Here is a 13630-nt window from a genome sequence, read left to right as displayed (position 1 = left end):
AAAAGTAAAAACCATATCGAAAAAATATTGCCATAAAAGTCGTTAACTTAAACTGAAAGCTCTCAACCTGAGAAATAAAAATTGTGGTCTTATTTATGTGTAAATTAATATTTAGTTGAGGAGGATGTGGTAACCTGAGCAACCAGACTGGCCTGCCCGTTCAGCTGCAGGCGCGCCACTACTTAGTTTATAGTCTGGCGTACCACCGCCAGCAACCTCCTTCTTGGAAAAGAATGAATAAAAAGCAAAGACCTGTTAATGTTCACAAGTTTACGACCGCCCACCAAACCACTTGGTTGCTGTGCTGAATCACAGTAGCCAAGTTTGCTGGCTAATATTTGATAATTTGTAAGGAATGAATTTTCATTTTGAAATCACTTTTTTGCTTTCATATTTTTTTTTTGGTTTTCTTATTTTAAGATAAATACTTTAAGAAGAGGAGAAGCGAAGATCCCAATATTTTGATTACAAACGTCTTTGTTGAGTTAAAATTATTTCTTAGCTCAGTTGGATAAAATCATTTTGACATTTGTTTATTTTATCTGCATATTTGTAAATATTTTTTTATTGAAATCAGTTGCAAATATCACTTTGCCTTTAATAGCGATAACAAGAGAAGTCTGTTTCTTAAATAATAAATAAATAAATATTAGTAGCCATTATTATTTATTTCTAGTCTATGGGGAGTGACTCAAGCTCCTGCGCTGCAGGAGTCCCTGCAGTCAGCCCAGTGTTCGTCTGAGAGTCAGCTAAACTAAAATAGTAGCACACATCAACTAACTCCCCGACCTGGGTATATTGGAGAACGTTGTGGCCAGACGCCGTTTTTGATGGGAAAGAAATGGGCAATTGTTCCTCTTCTAAACAGGACAAAACATGTTAAAAAAAATATATATTTATATAAAAAGTACTTTTACTCTGCATGCTTGAATATTTCTCAGCTTTGTGTCGTTCATAATGCCAACAAATTAGATCAAATGATTTTCTTTTTTTTGGAAGCAATCTAATAAATGGCAACTACATAAACTATTTGTTTTCCTTATTTAATCGGCACTCTTGTATCAAACGTTCTGTTGAAATTTTCAAAGTGGAAAAGTGATTTTTCGCACAATCGTGGGCTTAATATTGTGGAAATCTGGAATCACGCCCTTTAATCGAACTATTAGAAGGATGAACGTCTATTAATTTTATATTTGTACTCTTAACCATCAAACTTGTCAATATTGATCAAACTGCCGTCAAGTAATCAATACTTCTGGCTTCACTTCACTATTATTGACAGTTTCAGAAGATAAGTAATAATATGGTTCAATTAGGGTTCTCTTAACATTTCTCGGCGTTCCATTCTGTCTTAGAATATTTGCCCGCCTTCTTACGAAGTCTTAGATTCCCGTCCTGGTTGTTTCAATTAATGAAAGTTTTGTTCTGGTTTTCACATGATTCCTGAAGAATTGTTTAACCCAGTTCTTGTCACAAGATCAAGTTATTATTGCTTGTAACGCTCATTTATACCATCATGACGACACGAATAGTACAATCAGGTGAGTTTCCCTTCAAAATAAAACGTAAGGCCTTCAGGAAAAAAAAAAAGAATTCTCGATGTGTATGATTAAAAATAGAAGAACTTCAGAATGCTGCTCCCTTTAAGTTTCATCATATTCTTGGGTCGCATTGGCGCAGGCTTTTTGGCCAACTATCTTATAATCTAATCTAATCTTCTCATTCATCCGCGTAGAGATTTCATCAAAAGTGTAATTTTCATAAAAACCATTTTCAATTTACCATCAAGGACGAGGACAAGCGCAGTAGTTTTATCTGTGACCGATAGGTTGCAGAAGAGTGCCCTTTTCAAAGCTATCTGAGTAGTCTTCAGCCTGCGACCATCTGGGAGTGGGGATAGCATGTTCCTTAATTTGATTACAAACAAAGTTTATGAATACCAACCAACATCTTTTAATATCAATCGTTGTTTTCGTATTTTTCTCAACTCTCTTACTAATTTCCTTCTGTTTTGGCCACTGTAAATTGAAAGTAAGTAACGTCTCACTGGTTTGCATGAAAGTACTCTGGCAGAAAATATTTTTGTCTTTGCGTCATTTTAAAATTTTGAAAAGTTTGAAATTTCACCATCTTGTTTCAATCCAGTGCATCCGAGGTCATCATTTCTAAGCATCGTAAGTTAGCTTGCTGTACAAATAAATACATCTGTAACATACGAACACTAAACGCAGTGATCCTGGAATTATTAGTATCTGCACTCCATTAACGGTAAGACAAATTCCGTTTCATTTCTTATTGTTTTTTTCCTTCTTCTTATGAAGAATATAAATAATATTAATCAATATTATTATTGATTCATTTTTTCAATCTTGGATGGCTTTATTCAATTTTCGCATGATCTTGATCAATTTTGTGTGGGATGTTGCTCTATCAGCAGGAAGTTTACATTCTTAACTTTTCTTTGTTTGCACATATACAATACCCGTCGGCCTTTTTTAATTTAAAATTCACTTCTGAAGAGTTGTGAAAGTTGCAGTGTTAGAAGAAAAATTGTAATCGTAATTGTGGTAAACGGTAAGACAGCTAGCGAACGTTTCACAACGCAAGCAAAATCAGTGTACTTGTTCGATTATCGTTATTCAGAGAAAATTGATTTTAACTGGATCTGGTCTAATTGTAACGTTAAGTTTTCTTTCTACGACATTCTCTTTCAATTATTTCTACCAAAGTAGTATTGGCAATAATTAAAAGTATTTCAATGATTCCAGCACAGAAAACTTACACATGTTCACTATTTTAAAGTGAGGCTGTTAAAGGAAGTTCCCTTTAGTTCCCCACTAAATCCAATGTTCTCTGAAAAAGTTTCTAGTTTAAATGAATCCCTTTGATGATATTTTCTTCCAGAAATACTTGAATTACGCCAATTTTTATTTGCAGTGCCTTTAGTTAAAGATATGTAAAAGTTATTACCTAGGTAATTGAGGTCTAATTTCTGAAGGTGGTGAAAGAAAAAAAAATACATAGATTAGGAACAAGATTCTCCGACACACATGCGGCCAAGTTGAGAAGTGCGTGACGCGGAGAAGAATGGAAATGCCTAAGGTTATGGTTTTGTTCCCAGAATCAAACATAACTGATGTCACTCTTGGCTGGGAGGCACATCTAGACCGAAAATGGAAAATAATGAGGTGCCCAGGATGATAACGAGGGATTGAGGAAAACAGTGAGTGAACAGTCAACATTATTTTTTGTAAACAGAAATAAGATTCTGTCAAATGTAAGAACTTGAATGGTTCGCATATCAAACAGGAAGTGCTTCAAGAATGTCAAAGCTCATTGCAGGATGCTGAGCGTAAGAAGAGGAACCGTTTCACAGAACTAAAAGCGCAATTTGGAAGGAAAGACTTTTCAGTACTAGGTATTCGAAGTTTAAAAGAATATAGTTCGTTCAATTATGGGTAAAATTATGGAACTGAACCAGACCAGATCAAAAGCCCACTTTGTAGGGCTCCAATATACTCAGAAACCACTATACGTGGTTCGGCCGTGGATAAGGCTAGACCTTACGAAAATTGCCCAAGGATAAGAGGAAACGCGATCTTCTGTGATTGTGTTGTAATCGCTGTATGATGGTATTTCTGACATTTATATTCTTAAGGAGATAATTGGAAACTCGTCTGGCGGGTTAAAATTAAAGGAGAGATTGTACCGGTACAGGTATCTATTACTAGACCTAGACAGAGCCTAGGGAACAGAACACACTCTATATATGTTCTAATATAATACGGAGTAATGTACGCGAAATCGTTAATCAAAACATGCTTAAGATTGTCTCCTGATACTGATCATTGACCAAAAAATTGGAGCAAGCTAACACACGGGAAATGTATTTAATTAAAGTTCGCCTCAACATGAATCTAGCCATAGTTAACAGTTTTTAGATTCTTGCTCCGGAAATGAAAAATAAAAAATGTAAATTGGATTATTAAATTTATACTAATTTTTCCTGTCTAAATAGAATAAAACAAATCTTTTTATTTTGTTAACGCAAGTGAATATTTACTAAAGGATTTTAGTGTCTTGAAAGGAAACATGAATTACCGGATATCCTGGATAAACAAAAAGTGTGACTTTGAAAAGGCTGTTTCCTTGCTACTTATACTTAAGGAGTCGAATCCCTTGTTACTTCATGCTAACGTTTTGTTGGTCTTGGAATAAAAGTTAGAAAACAAGATCTGAGACAGGAAACAATTCTTTTTTTTCCTTTTTCCTGTTTGGTTCTCTCTAGCACTTTATCCCAACAAAACTTCATGAATCATGAATCATCATTTAAATAGAGCAACTGAACTAGGTTTTGTGTACGTGTCATTAGTTAAATTTTTAAAACGCTTTAAGAGAATATTGAAATTGAGAAGGTGGGCAAGAGTAAACGAGAAAAAACGCCGAATTTAGATGGAGGATTAGTTCTGTTCTAAATACTTATTGCAAACCTTTTGAACAATTCACTTTCACACTAAGTACGTATTTATCAATTAGAATTGTAATTATGACTAAAAGAAAAACTCAAGTGAGTGCCCCCATTAGATTTTTATTATTTCTTCTTTTTATTGTTACTGTTTATGTCTATTATTTCTATCTTTTTATTACATATATTTACTTTATAATAGTTTAGTTGGAATTGATCTGAACTGCAGCGTTTCCATTATTGTACGTACCACTTTCTTTTGCAACTGCAGCTTCTTGGCCTCGCTGGAAGGACCACAAAAAAAGGATTCCTACTTTAGGATGTATTCTGCCTTACATCATAACAATAAACAGGTAACGGCTGTAGGATTGGCCCTTGCAGAACTACTGCTTGTACCATCTTTGTTTTTGGATAGGTAAATCGTGAAAAAAAACTTGCTGTATTTTGCCTTTCCTAGATATCTTTATCCAACCGTGGACATAGATCCTTCGATCATACTACTCATCAATATGCTTAGATTTGGCTTCATAACAAAAATAATTTCAACATGGATGTTCTTTTTTCACGAAAAAACCCATTACACATTTATTTAATGCGTAGAATTGGCTATAATACTTCAATAAATTCACCTAATTCTTTCTCCTTCAGATAGATAAGAAAATGTACGCGGCCTGAGTTCCAATCACAATCACACTACATATATCTATTTGTTAAATTCTGATATTAAAATTAACAGTATCGATACATTAAAGTGAGACGTTGTATTTTGTATTGTTAAAACTTTTCGGCCTTCAAACTGTAACTAGGTTGTTATAGTATTGATACTCCATTTAAACTTTACATTAGACCTTAAGGTATCGTATCACTTCCCTTACGATGATGTTTCCCCATGAGATGAAGGGGAATTAAGCTCCCTAACCGCAGTGTTATGTGTAGCAATTTATGGTTGTTGTGATTATAAAGTTCTCTAACTATAAACTCTTATAAAGTCAATTTTGAATGTCCTGTATACTAATTTATTTAAATTTTGTTTGTACATATGTAAAGTAAGTATTTACATCCTTCCAAATTTATTTTGGAGAGATAAGAGTATATCAAACTCTTTTAAGTGATGCTCTAACATACTTTTATTATCTTAAGTTAATTATTGTTTCACAATTTCGATTGGCAAATTTGTTTCAAACTCATTACTTTGTTTATTTACTCTTAATATAAGGGAGTATTGCAAATGTGTCTAATTTTCTCTTAAAATTTAAGGTTCACAGACAAGAATATATGATACGTGTTCAGATACTTACGTAACAAAATTTGATGGTCCCGATCACGTGAATATTATCACAGTATCTAAAAGCCAAATCCCAGGAATCTCAAATTTAGTATTCGTTTTGATAAAATCTATTAAAAGGTTTCTGCTAAAAATCTGCCAAGTAGAAATTGCTAGCTCAGTTTGTCTCAAAAATGATTCCAAAGGGCAATTTTCTTTCTTTCAAAATTTTCACTGCGAAGAAAGGATAATCCGTCAATCTTCTTAAAATGGAAAAAATATTTCAATCATCAAATGGAAAATTAAATTTCTACTTTTATTATTAAATTTATAATTAAATTTTTGTTTATTATTTTTATTAATCTTAGTGAAACAAATATGAATACCAAATTGTTGACTAAACATTTGCATTTTTTTATCTCTTTTCTTTTTCACCATTACTGCCATCTGGGAAAATGCTCAAAGAAAATATCTATCTGTGACGAAAAACTCCTTTGTGGTTTATCAGGTTGTAGAGCATAAAGATTTCTTCCGTTGATGTTAAAGCTTTGGTATAGACTCTGAGTGAGTGAGTCGGTAAGGACTAGAAAAAGGATATCCAACCAGTGGAGAAAAGGGGTTTAAAAATCCTTGGCAGGATCACTGTAGTCTTATCCTTAACAAAGATTGGCAATCTGGTCAGGACAAAGTTTTCTTTTCTCAACTATAAACTTACTTTTTTTATTTTGTTTTACTCAGTTTTCCTTTTAGTTATTTTTAAGGTTTTATTTTCTCTCTTTTCCACCATAATAATTAAGAGTAATTTTAATTAAATTTTGCTATCTTAATAATTAGCTAATTACTGTGTTCCAGATTACATAGCTCGCCACGGGAGGATGACGGAGAGCGCTGCGCGTCGTAAGTTCTGGCAGATCCTGTCAGCGGTGGAGTACTGTCATAACAGAAGAGTTGTTCATAGAGATCTTAAGGTTAGCAGAAAGTATTGAATGACCTGTTATTATATTTTCACTATAAAATCTTTCCAGGGCATCCACTGAGAAAAGTAGCTAAATTGAATAGCAAGGATTTGCCTTAATAAAAAAAGCGTGATCTAACTGATGAGTGACGGCTTTCTTGATGAGAATCATTTTTTGATTATAGCTTTGACCATCAGCAAAGAATCTGCCATGAAGATTTTGGTTAAAATCCGGCTATAGATTAGCGATAATGCTGGAAAATATTCCAGTATTTTATTGCTGTAATGTACGGATAAATCCCCTTAAAGTGTCATTGAAGTTAAACAGGTATTTGCTAATTTAAAGGACAGTTGAACAATTTGCGAAAAAACCATAAACTTTTCTGAAACTCAATCGATCTAGGCTTTAGATTTTATATAATGGTAAATAAAAGAATTTATTGTAGAGGTCATTTGCTAGTCACCTTCGACCATTACACCTAAGTTGGTAGTTGAACGTAAAGCTTTCCTGAAAAAATAGGCGTTACATTAACTTTTATTTACTTAAATAAGATTTGTAAAATGTAATTATTTAAAAAGAAGAATATTTAAGAATTTTTACGAATTTACTGATCTGCTGATGATGTCTGGGTTCGAAACGTCTGGTATTAGATGATGTAAAGATAAATTTAATAATGAAAAATAAGGGTAAGATATCAAATTCTTGTGTTGCATTGATAATCAGCCTCATTATAAATAAATTGGTAAGCCTGTAAAAATAATCAATAATAATAATGCAGAAAATCTCACGGTTCAACTGAAGATAGGAATCAGAAATTATAATTATTTCCTACTTACAAAAAAAGTCTTAATTTTTATTTCAAAGGTTTTATTATCTCATTTCTTGGGATTTAATATTCTACCTTAATTGGTATGTAATCTATCTTCTTTATGAAGTTCTTAATCAACACATCCTTTTACTAAGTTGTTAGCGTGAGAAGGATTTCTCTTTGTTTGGCTTTCACTTTAATCATTGCACTAATGAATTAAATTTCTATTATAGCTGAATAGTTGGTTGTTTGCTCGATGGGTGTTAGATCAATCCAATGAATAGTGTTCCATTCCTAGCTCGATAAAAATCGCCAGAATCGCATAACTTTCAGCATATAAACAAAAAGCCTTTTTAGAAAAATGTATCATTCAATTGTAGTGAAGAAATCTATCTTCTTTGTGGTCCAGGGTAACTGGTCACAGAGGCAGAGATTCTTGTTACAAGTCCTGCTCATAGCCCTTTATATTCACTTCCGCGGAGCCTCTTACAGCTCCACTATCCTGCGATAGACAGCAGAATATAATAAGAAGAATATAAGGAAGAATAAATGAGAGCAAGTGGTCTTTATTCTAGAAAACAAGACGTCCTGTGTAAACATAATTATTCGACTCCATTCCAACATTTTCTCGGCATTCATGTATCAAACACATTTTTTTTGTACCCAATAATTTAAAAGAAAAACTTATTTCGTTTACAAACGTTAGTTACCATACTTATACATAGTTTAATCATCTCCTTATATGTCGCTAAAACTTTAACTGATTGTAACGTTTTATACAATTAAAAATCACCGGCGTTTATTTGATTAATTCTTAACTCCCGTGACTACAGGTCATACTGTAGACCGTTTTCTATCACTAACATTTTTTACAGGTGAAATAAATTTACCTGTACAGAATCATGTCTTAATACGGGTGATAATAATTCCGTGGTTTGTAGATAATAAATATTGCATTTAGTTGAATAATATGTATTTAAATATGCATTTAATTAGATATACACATACGTAACTAAGGCATCTCATTTATTCATTTATTGGTCTAATTAATACATTATTTATTTATATTATCGATTACCTTTAAAATAATATTTACTTATAAGCATTTTCTTCAAATAATTACAGAAATTAACAGAGGTCATATTTTACATCACATTCGTTGTCTATTTCCGGCTCGTCCAGTTAGGACATAAATACTAAAGATCGATGATTTTATGGCTGCAGTCCTTGAACTTGAACTGTTACTTTTTCGCCTTTTTTTCTATAAGTATATATTTTTTTTTGTCAAAAATTTCCATTCACATTATTTTTCATTATTCAAATTCAATTTCAATATCCATAATAGCTTGGAGAGATGATTGATGTCTGCAAATACTTGAGATCAGTGGACGGGTGTTGGTCTAGTAGTAGTCTATAAATGGGAGAACCCCAGTTCGAATCCCACTTACGAGTCTTCACCTATTTGGTAGGTGGACGTTAAGCTCCGCCTGAAAAAATAGGCGATTACTTTATTTTTACTTGAGATTAACGTGGCAAAACTTAACAAACCATTTCATAGTATGTATAAACAAGTGACTAGGTCACAGACACTAACATTCCAAAATTTTGAAACCAAGATCCGGGTTCAGGCTCTACATTACTGAATTTTCCAGATATATCATTTAAGGTACTCTAGTAATGTTACATATTTAGTAAGCAGATAGGGTACTCGGTATCAGCTGTCTTTAAATTTGAATATTTAATAGCTTAAAGTGGGTATTATAGTTATCCTGGATTTTCGTGTCATCTAATTTACCACGTAGTCGCCCCGTTTTCAATTCTGCAGAATTAGCTATTTTTGGTAAGTGTTTAAATTCAATACAGCGTTGTAAAAGCTATTCAAAAGAAATCGTAGATTTATGTTTAACCTTTGCTAATTATTTATTCCATGTTGTTTGAATTCAATAGCAGGCATTTCTGATTACATTGTCAGTCAGGTAACCTTCCGCACCATCTGCTCGCATTATTTATTACGCTGAGTGCACCTGAATAGTCATCTCGTTTACCCACGACCGCAATTATTAAAACATCAATAAATAAGCAAGGTATATACTTAACCTATAACCTACTATCTTATTTTAGTATTATTGGATCCTATTTCCGTTTGAATTTGTTTTGCTTTTAACACGTTAAGCTTTAATTTTCACCGTTCCAACGATAAAAAATAATTTAAAGTAATGCCTATTTTTTCAGGCAGGCCTTACGTGAAACTACCGAATTAGGTGTCGTGGACGGAGGCGATAAGCAAACGTACTTTACTGTAAATTCCTTCTGTTAACATTAAATAAAATCCAAGACTTAGAGAACGGGGAATCGAACCCAGGACCACCGCTTGCCTTCTACAGCAATGATGGATTTAGTAATCATAAACTGGTGGTATCTAGAGGGAAATAGCAATAAAAGAACATTTTTTTTTATGGGCGTAACGGTTTCTGCAAAGAATTGGTCAGTCACTTGCCTAGTGGTGGGTATGAAACTGTTATTAGTTTACTTATAGTTAAATTGTTATTTGTTGGTGAGTGCTGTACATTGTGGGTTCACCAAATCCAAGCAGTGTGTTCATCAACTCTACAGGACTTACGTGTTATTTGGTTTCAACTGCTGAGTTGCCAATATCACTGAAAAAAAAAGTGGCCAATTCATATCCTAAACTGAACAGAATTGTTTAGACGGCAAATATTATGAATGAATTTCGTAAGAACTGGAGTCTTGGAGAAGCACATCAATCAAATACAGAGATCGTCATTTCGTCATACGAGGGATCTGTATGTATTATTATAACGGCACTGAATTTGACGCTAAAGAGATAAAAAAAAGACACAAATTGTAACAATAGCTCTTCTAAATTGGTTTCTGGAGAGTCCATAAAGATCTCACTTAACTTATCTTTAGGATAAAATGAAGTGAACTGGAACTAGAAACACTAGATGAGGGGAAACAGTTTCACAACAAGCTGTAGGAAATGTAGTAGAATGGAATTCATCATCTTGTGGAACGCGAGCACTAGATACACAAGTAGATGCCAAAGTGAGGTCGAATGTCTCAGGAATTCTTGAATGATGTTAGATAGATGTGAGTTGCAATTGAGAAACACGCCACGCGTTCATGGCCTAAGTGAATTTTCTTCCTTAGCGAGGCCCGTTTAATTCTAGATTTAGACTAGACACAGTTAATACACCTAACTTACTTTAAAATCAAACGACTTTATCTATACCATTCATCTCATAAACAGTAATTGGCACGTCATCGCCATAGCTGCTTAATTAATTACTACTAGCCATTTAATTAATCCTGTCCAGTGCTGAAGTTTATTGCTGGAATGTTGATGGTGCAGTACAATAAACCAAAAGGGCTGCTTTTACTGTCCCTTTGTCTCATCTCTTAATTCTATCTCCATTTGAATAATTTTGCTATTTTCCTGATGAAATGGCGAATAAAATTTATTTAAAGTTTTTCCATTAAATTGTTGCTATTGTTTGTTTTTATAATTTTGAAGCTAAGGTTTTTTTTAAAAAAAATATTGTTCATGTTTTTTGGTGACTGACTCATCAGTTCAAAAAGAAGAAAGATTTTTGCCTGTTGCGGTCATTATTATTACTTATCTTTGAAAGTTTACGCTTCAGTGAAGATGATTTATATTTCCATTTGTGATAAAGTTCACTATGAAAGAATAATGTATTTATGGTATCCTACGTGTTTTTAGTAACTTTATTTAAGTAAAGTATTGTTTTCTTTATGAGTAGGTTAGAGAGTGAAAATAAAATTGGCGGAAGACTAGCTTAAGTATAGAGGGTTGAAATGGTGGGCGTGCGGATGGATGGCCAAGCATCGTGTGTGGGATTACAGCTCCGGGGTGTCTATTCACGTGAATGGGTAAGCGATGTGGGTGTCGAAAGCAACCCTTTCTATAATCAGCATCATTCATTCATTCTCTTCATTTACTCTCCCATCTTTACATTAAGCCGGTGTGTGAACCATTATCAATTCAGCTTCACGTTAAGCCCTGTTTCTCTCTTCAATCGATGAATTATTGAATGGAAAAATAAAAGAACGTAACGCTGCTTACATTCGCAGAAGAGCTCGCTTATCAGGTTTCCTTCACCAAGACTCTGTACATGTCGAACCACTATCTAAACAAATCTACGTTTTTTTACTTTCCAGTTATTTTTTTATTTATTTTTCGTCTTTTAGGTGACTCTATAGAGAGAGAGAGACTCTGTGGATTTATATTTATCCTTGTTTCAAATTCCAGAGGGATTCATTCATGTAGTAACTTTTTTTTTTCGTAATATCATCAGAACATTTCTGTCTTAACTTTTAATTGTGTAAAGAGATCCATATCACAATCAGTGGCAAAACTACTTCATACTTTATGAAAGCACTCTTTCTCAAAGTAGTGCATTGAACGATGAGCTATATTCCGTGTAATTGCCGTCAGAATGGAGAAGCTTGTCACTAGGTGAAATTAAGAACCATTACAGCACGCACAGTAACGGCGGAGAATGAATGAATATTAAAGATTTTTAGGAGACTCACACGCTAATTTTGGGCTTGCTTTGTCTGACGTATACTGATTTGCACGCGATGAAAAATTTCACGATTTATAATCTACCGAAGGATTAGTTAAATTAAAACTACTCTATTCAAAATTTTGATTTAAAAAAGAAGACATTTTGCCCTTATTTTGCGAGTAAATTTCTCTTTTAGTATTTTTTATCCCTTTTTTTACTTAAAATTTCTAATTAATTGCTCGAAGCTCATTAACTGAACGTATTCGTTAATACATCTTCGTATCTTTAAAAAGTAAGTCATCCAGTGTTTTGCTCCCTAATGGTCATTCTTATTAAGGGGAATTATTCTTATAAAACAATTCAAAATATTTACTGCGAAAGTGATATTAAGAAACGAAATTCTAATTAACTGCAATTATGATTATTAGTTTTGAAACTAGAAAATAATTAGGGAGAGTGAATTTGAGTTAATCCAAGCAGAATAAGATTGTAACAAAACAAGGATGTATGGACAAGTGGATTGTTCAATAGCCAGAACTTCAGCTGTTGACACGGGTTTTCTTTTGCCGTCCGATCCAGAGTGTCCAGAGTTAGTGAACTGTGGAGAATGTGTCTGAGAGTATGAGTGTGGGTCTGTGGCCGTTTGTAAATGTGCCAAGTACAATTTCCTAGCATTGGAATACCCGTAGGGAAGTAGCCTAAAGTAGCCAATTCACTTTCTCTAGGGTACATTCCAGTTAATCTTGGACAGCTCGGTAGCAGGCCATTTTGTAAGATTACATTTATTCTGTCTAAGCATTTAGTTAGAAAATGTTTTATCTTTTAAACGTTTTTATACCAGAATTTCGCCAATTTGCTCAATGATTCTTCAGTTGTTGTTTTTTTAAATTTTTTTTATACCTTATATTATTTTTTTTAATACTTATCAGAAATGACTTTTAAGATATTTTTTAAAACTTGTTGCCGGGTTTGTCCTATGTTCTTCTAGGAAAACTAATTTCAGTTTTGGGTTGAGAAATAGGAATGGACATTCATCTAACGTGCCATTTTATAATCTCTTTAACAAAAACTTACAGTTTAAAATGTTAAGTATAAGGGTTGATTAAACGCCAAAAGGTACACAAATCAGCTAGTACCCAACATTTCATTCATGCTTAGTTGATATAATTTAAGTAATTTTGCTGCATTAACTTTTTCTTCACATTTTTTTTAGAAATTATTAGATGTCACAGACCCTTATGCTGGCCATTTTCATCTACAAAATATTTGTTCAAGTAGCACTGTAGATTGACAGTAATATCTATTAATCTATAATAATCAAACTATTAATTACATGTTAGAAAGAAAACGTTATAAAAATAAAAAAAAAAATATGAGGCTAAAAAATTCAAAACCTTTTTTTAAAAAATGCTTACACCAACATACATCAATGATTTTGTTTATTTTATTTTATTTATTTCTTAAATCGTCGGTTTAAGTTCATTCTTCGATTAAAGTAATTGTTACTTTATGTAGTAGTCAAACGTTTATAATAATAAGTAAGTGGCTTTATCGCAAATAATATAGTTTTCTTCAATTACATTCTCA

General features: G+C 33.0%; 1 protein-coding gene across 1 annotated transcript in view; it reads left to right on the top strand.

Annotated features, from left to right (window-relative positions):
- The window catches only part of Sik2 (Salt-inducible kinase 2), a 113961-nt gene that overhangs the window by 75161 nt on the left and 25170 nt on the right, over positions 1-13630 (top strand). Inside the window, exon 4 of the mRNA XM_074125167.1 lies at positions 6582-6697. Within this exon, the coding sequence (XP_073981268.1) occupies positions 6582-6697 (116 nt within the window). The remainder of the gene's footprint in view (positions 1-6581; positions 6698-13630) is intronic.

The sequence above is a fragment of the Rhodnius prolixus genome, unplaced genomic scaffold (genome assembly GCF_049639745.1).
Source record: "Rhodnius prolixus isolate KJV_2025 unplaced genomic scaffold, Rpr scaffold_3, whole genome shotgun sequence".
NCBI classification, from domain to species: Eukaryota; Metazoa; Arthropoda; class Insecta; order Hemiptera; family Reduviidae; genus Rhodnius; species Rhodnius prolixus.
The sequence above is the reverse complement of the archived record's forward strand: the minus strand, read 5'-3'. Positions and strand labels throughout refer to the sequence as shown.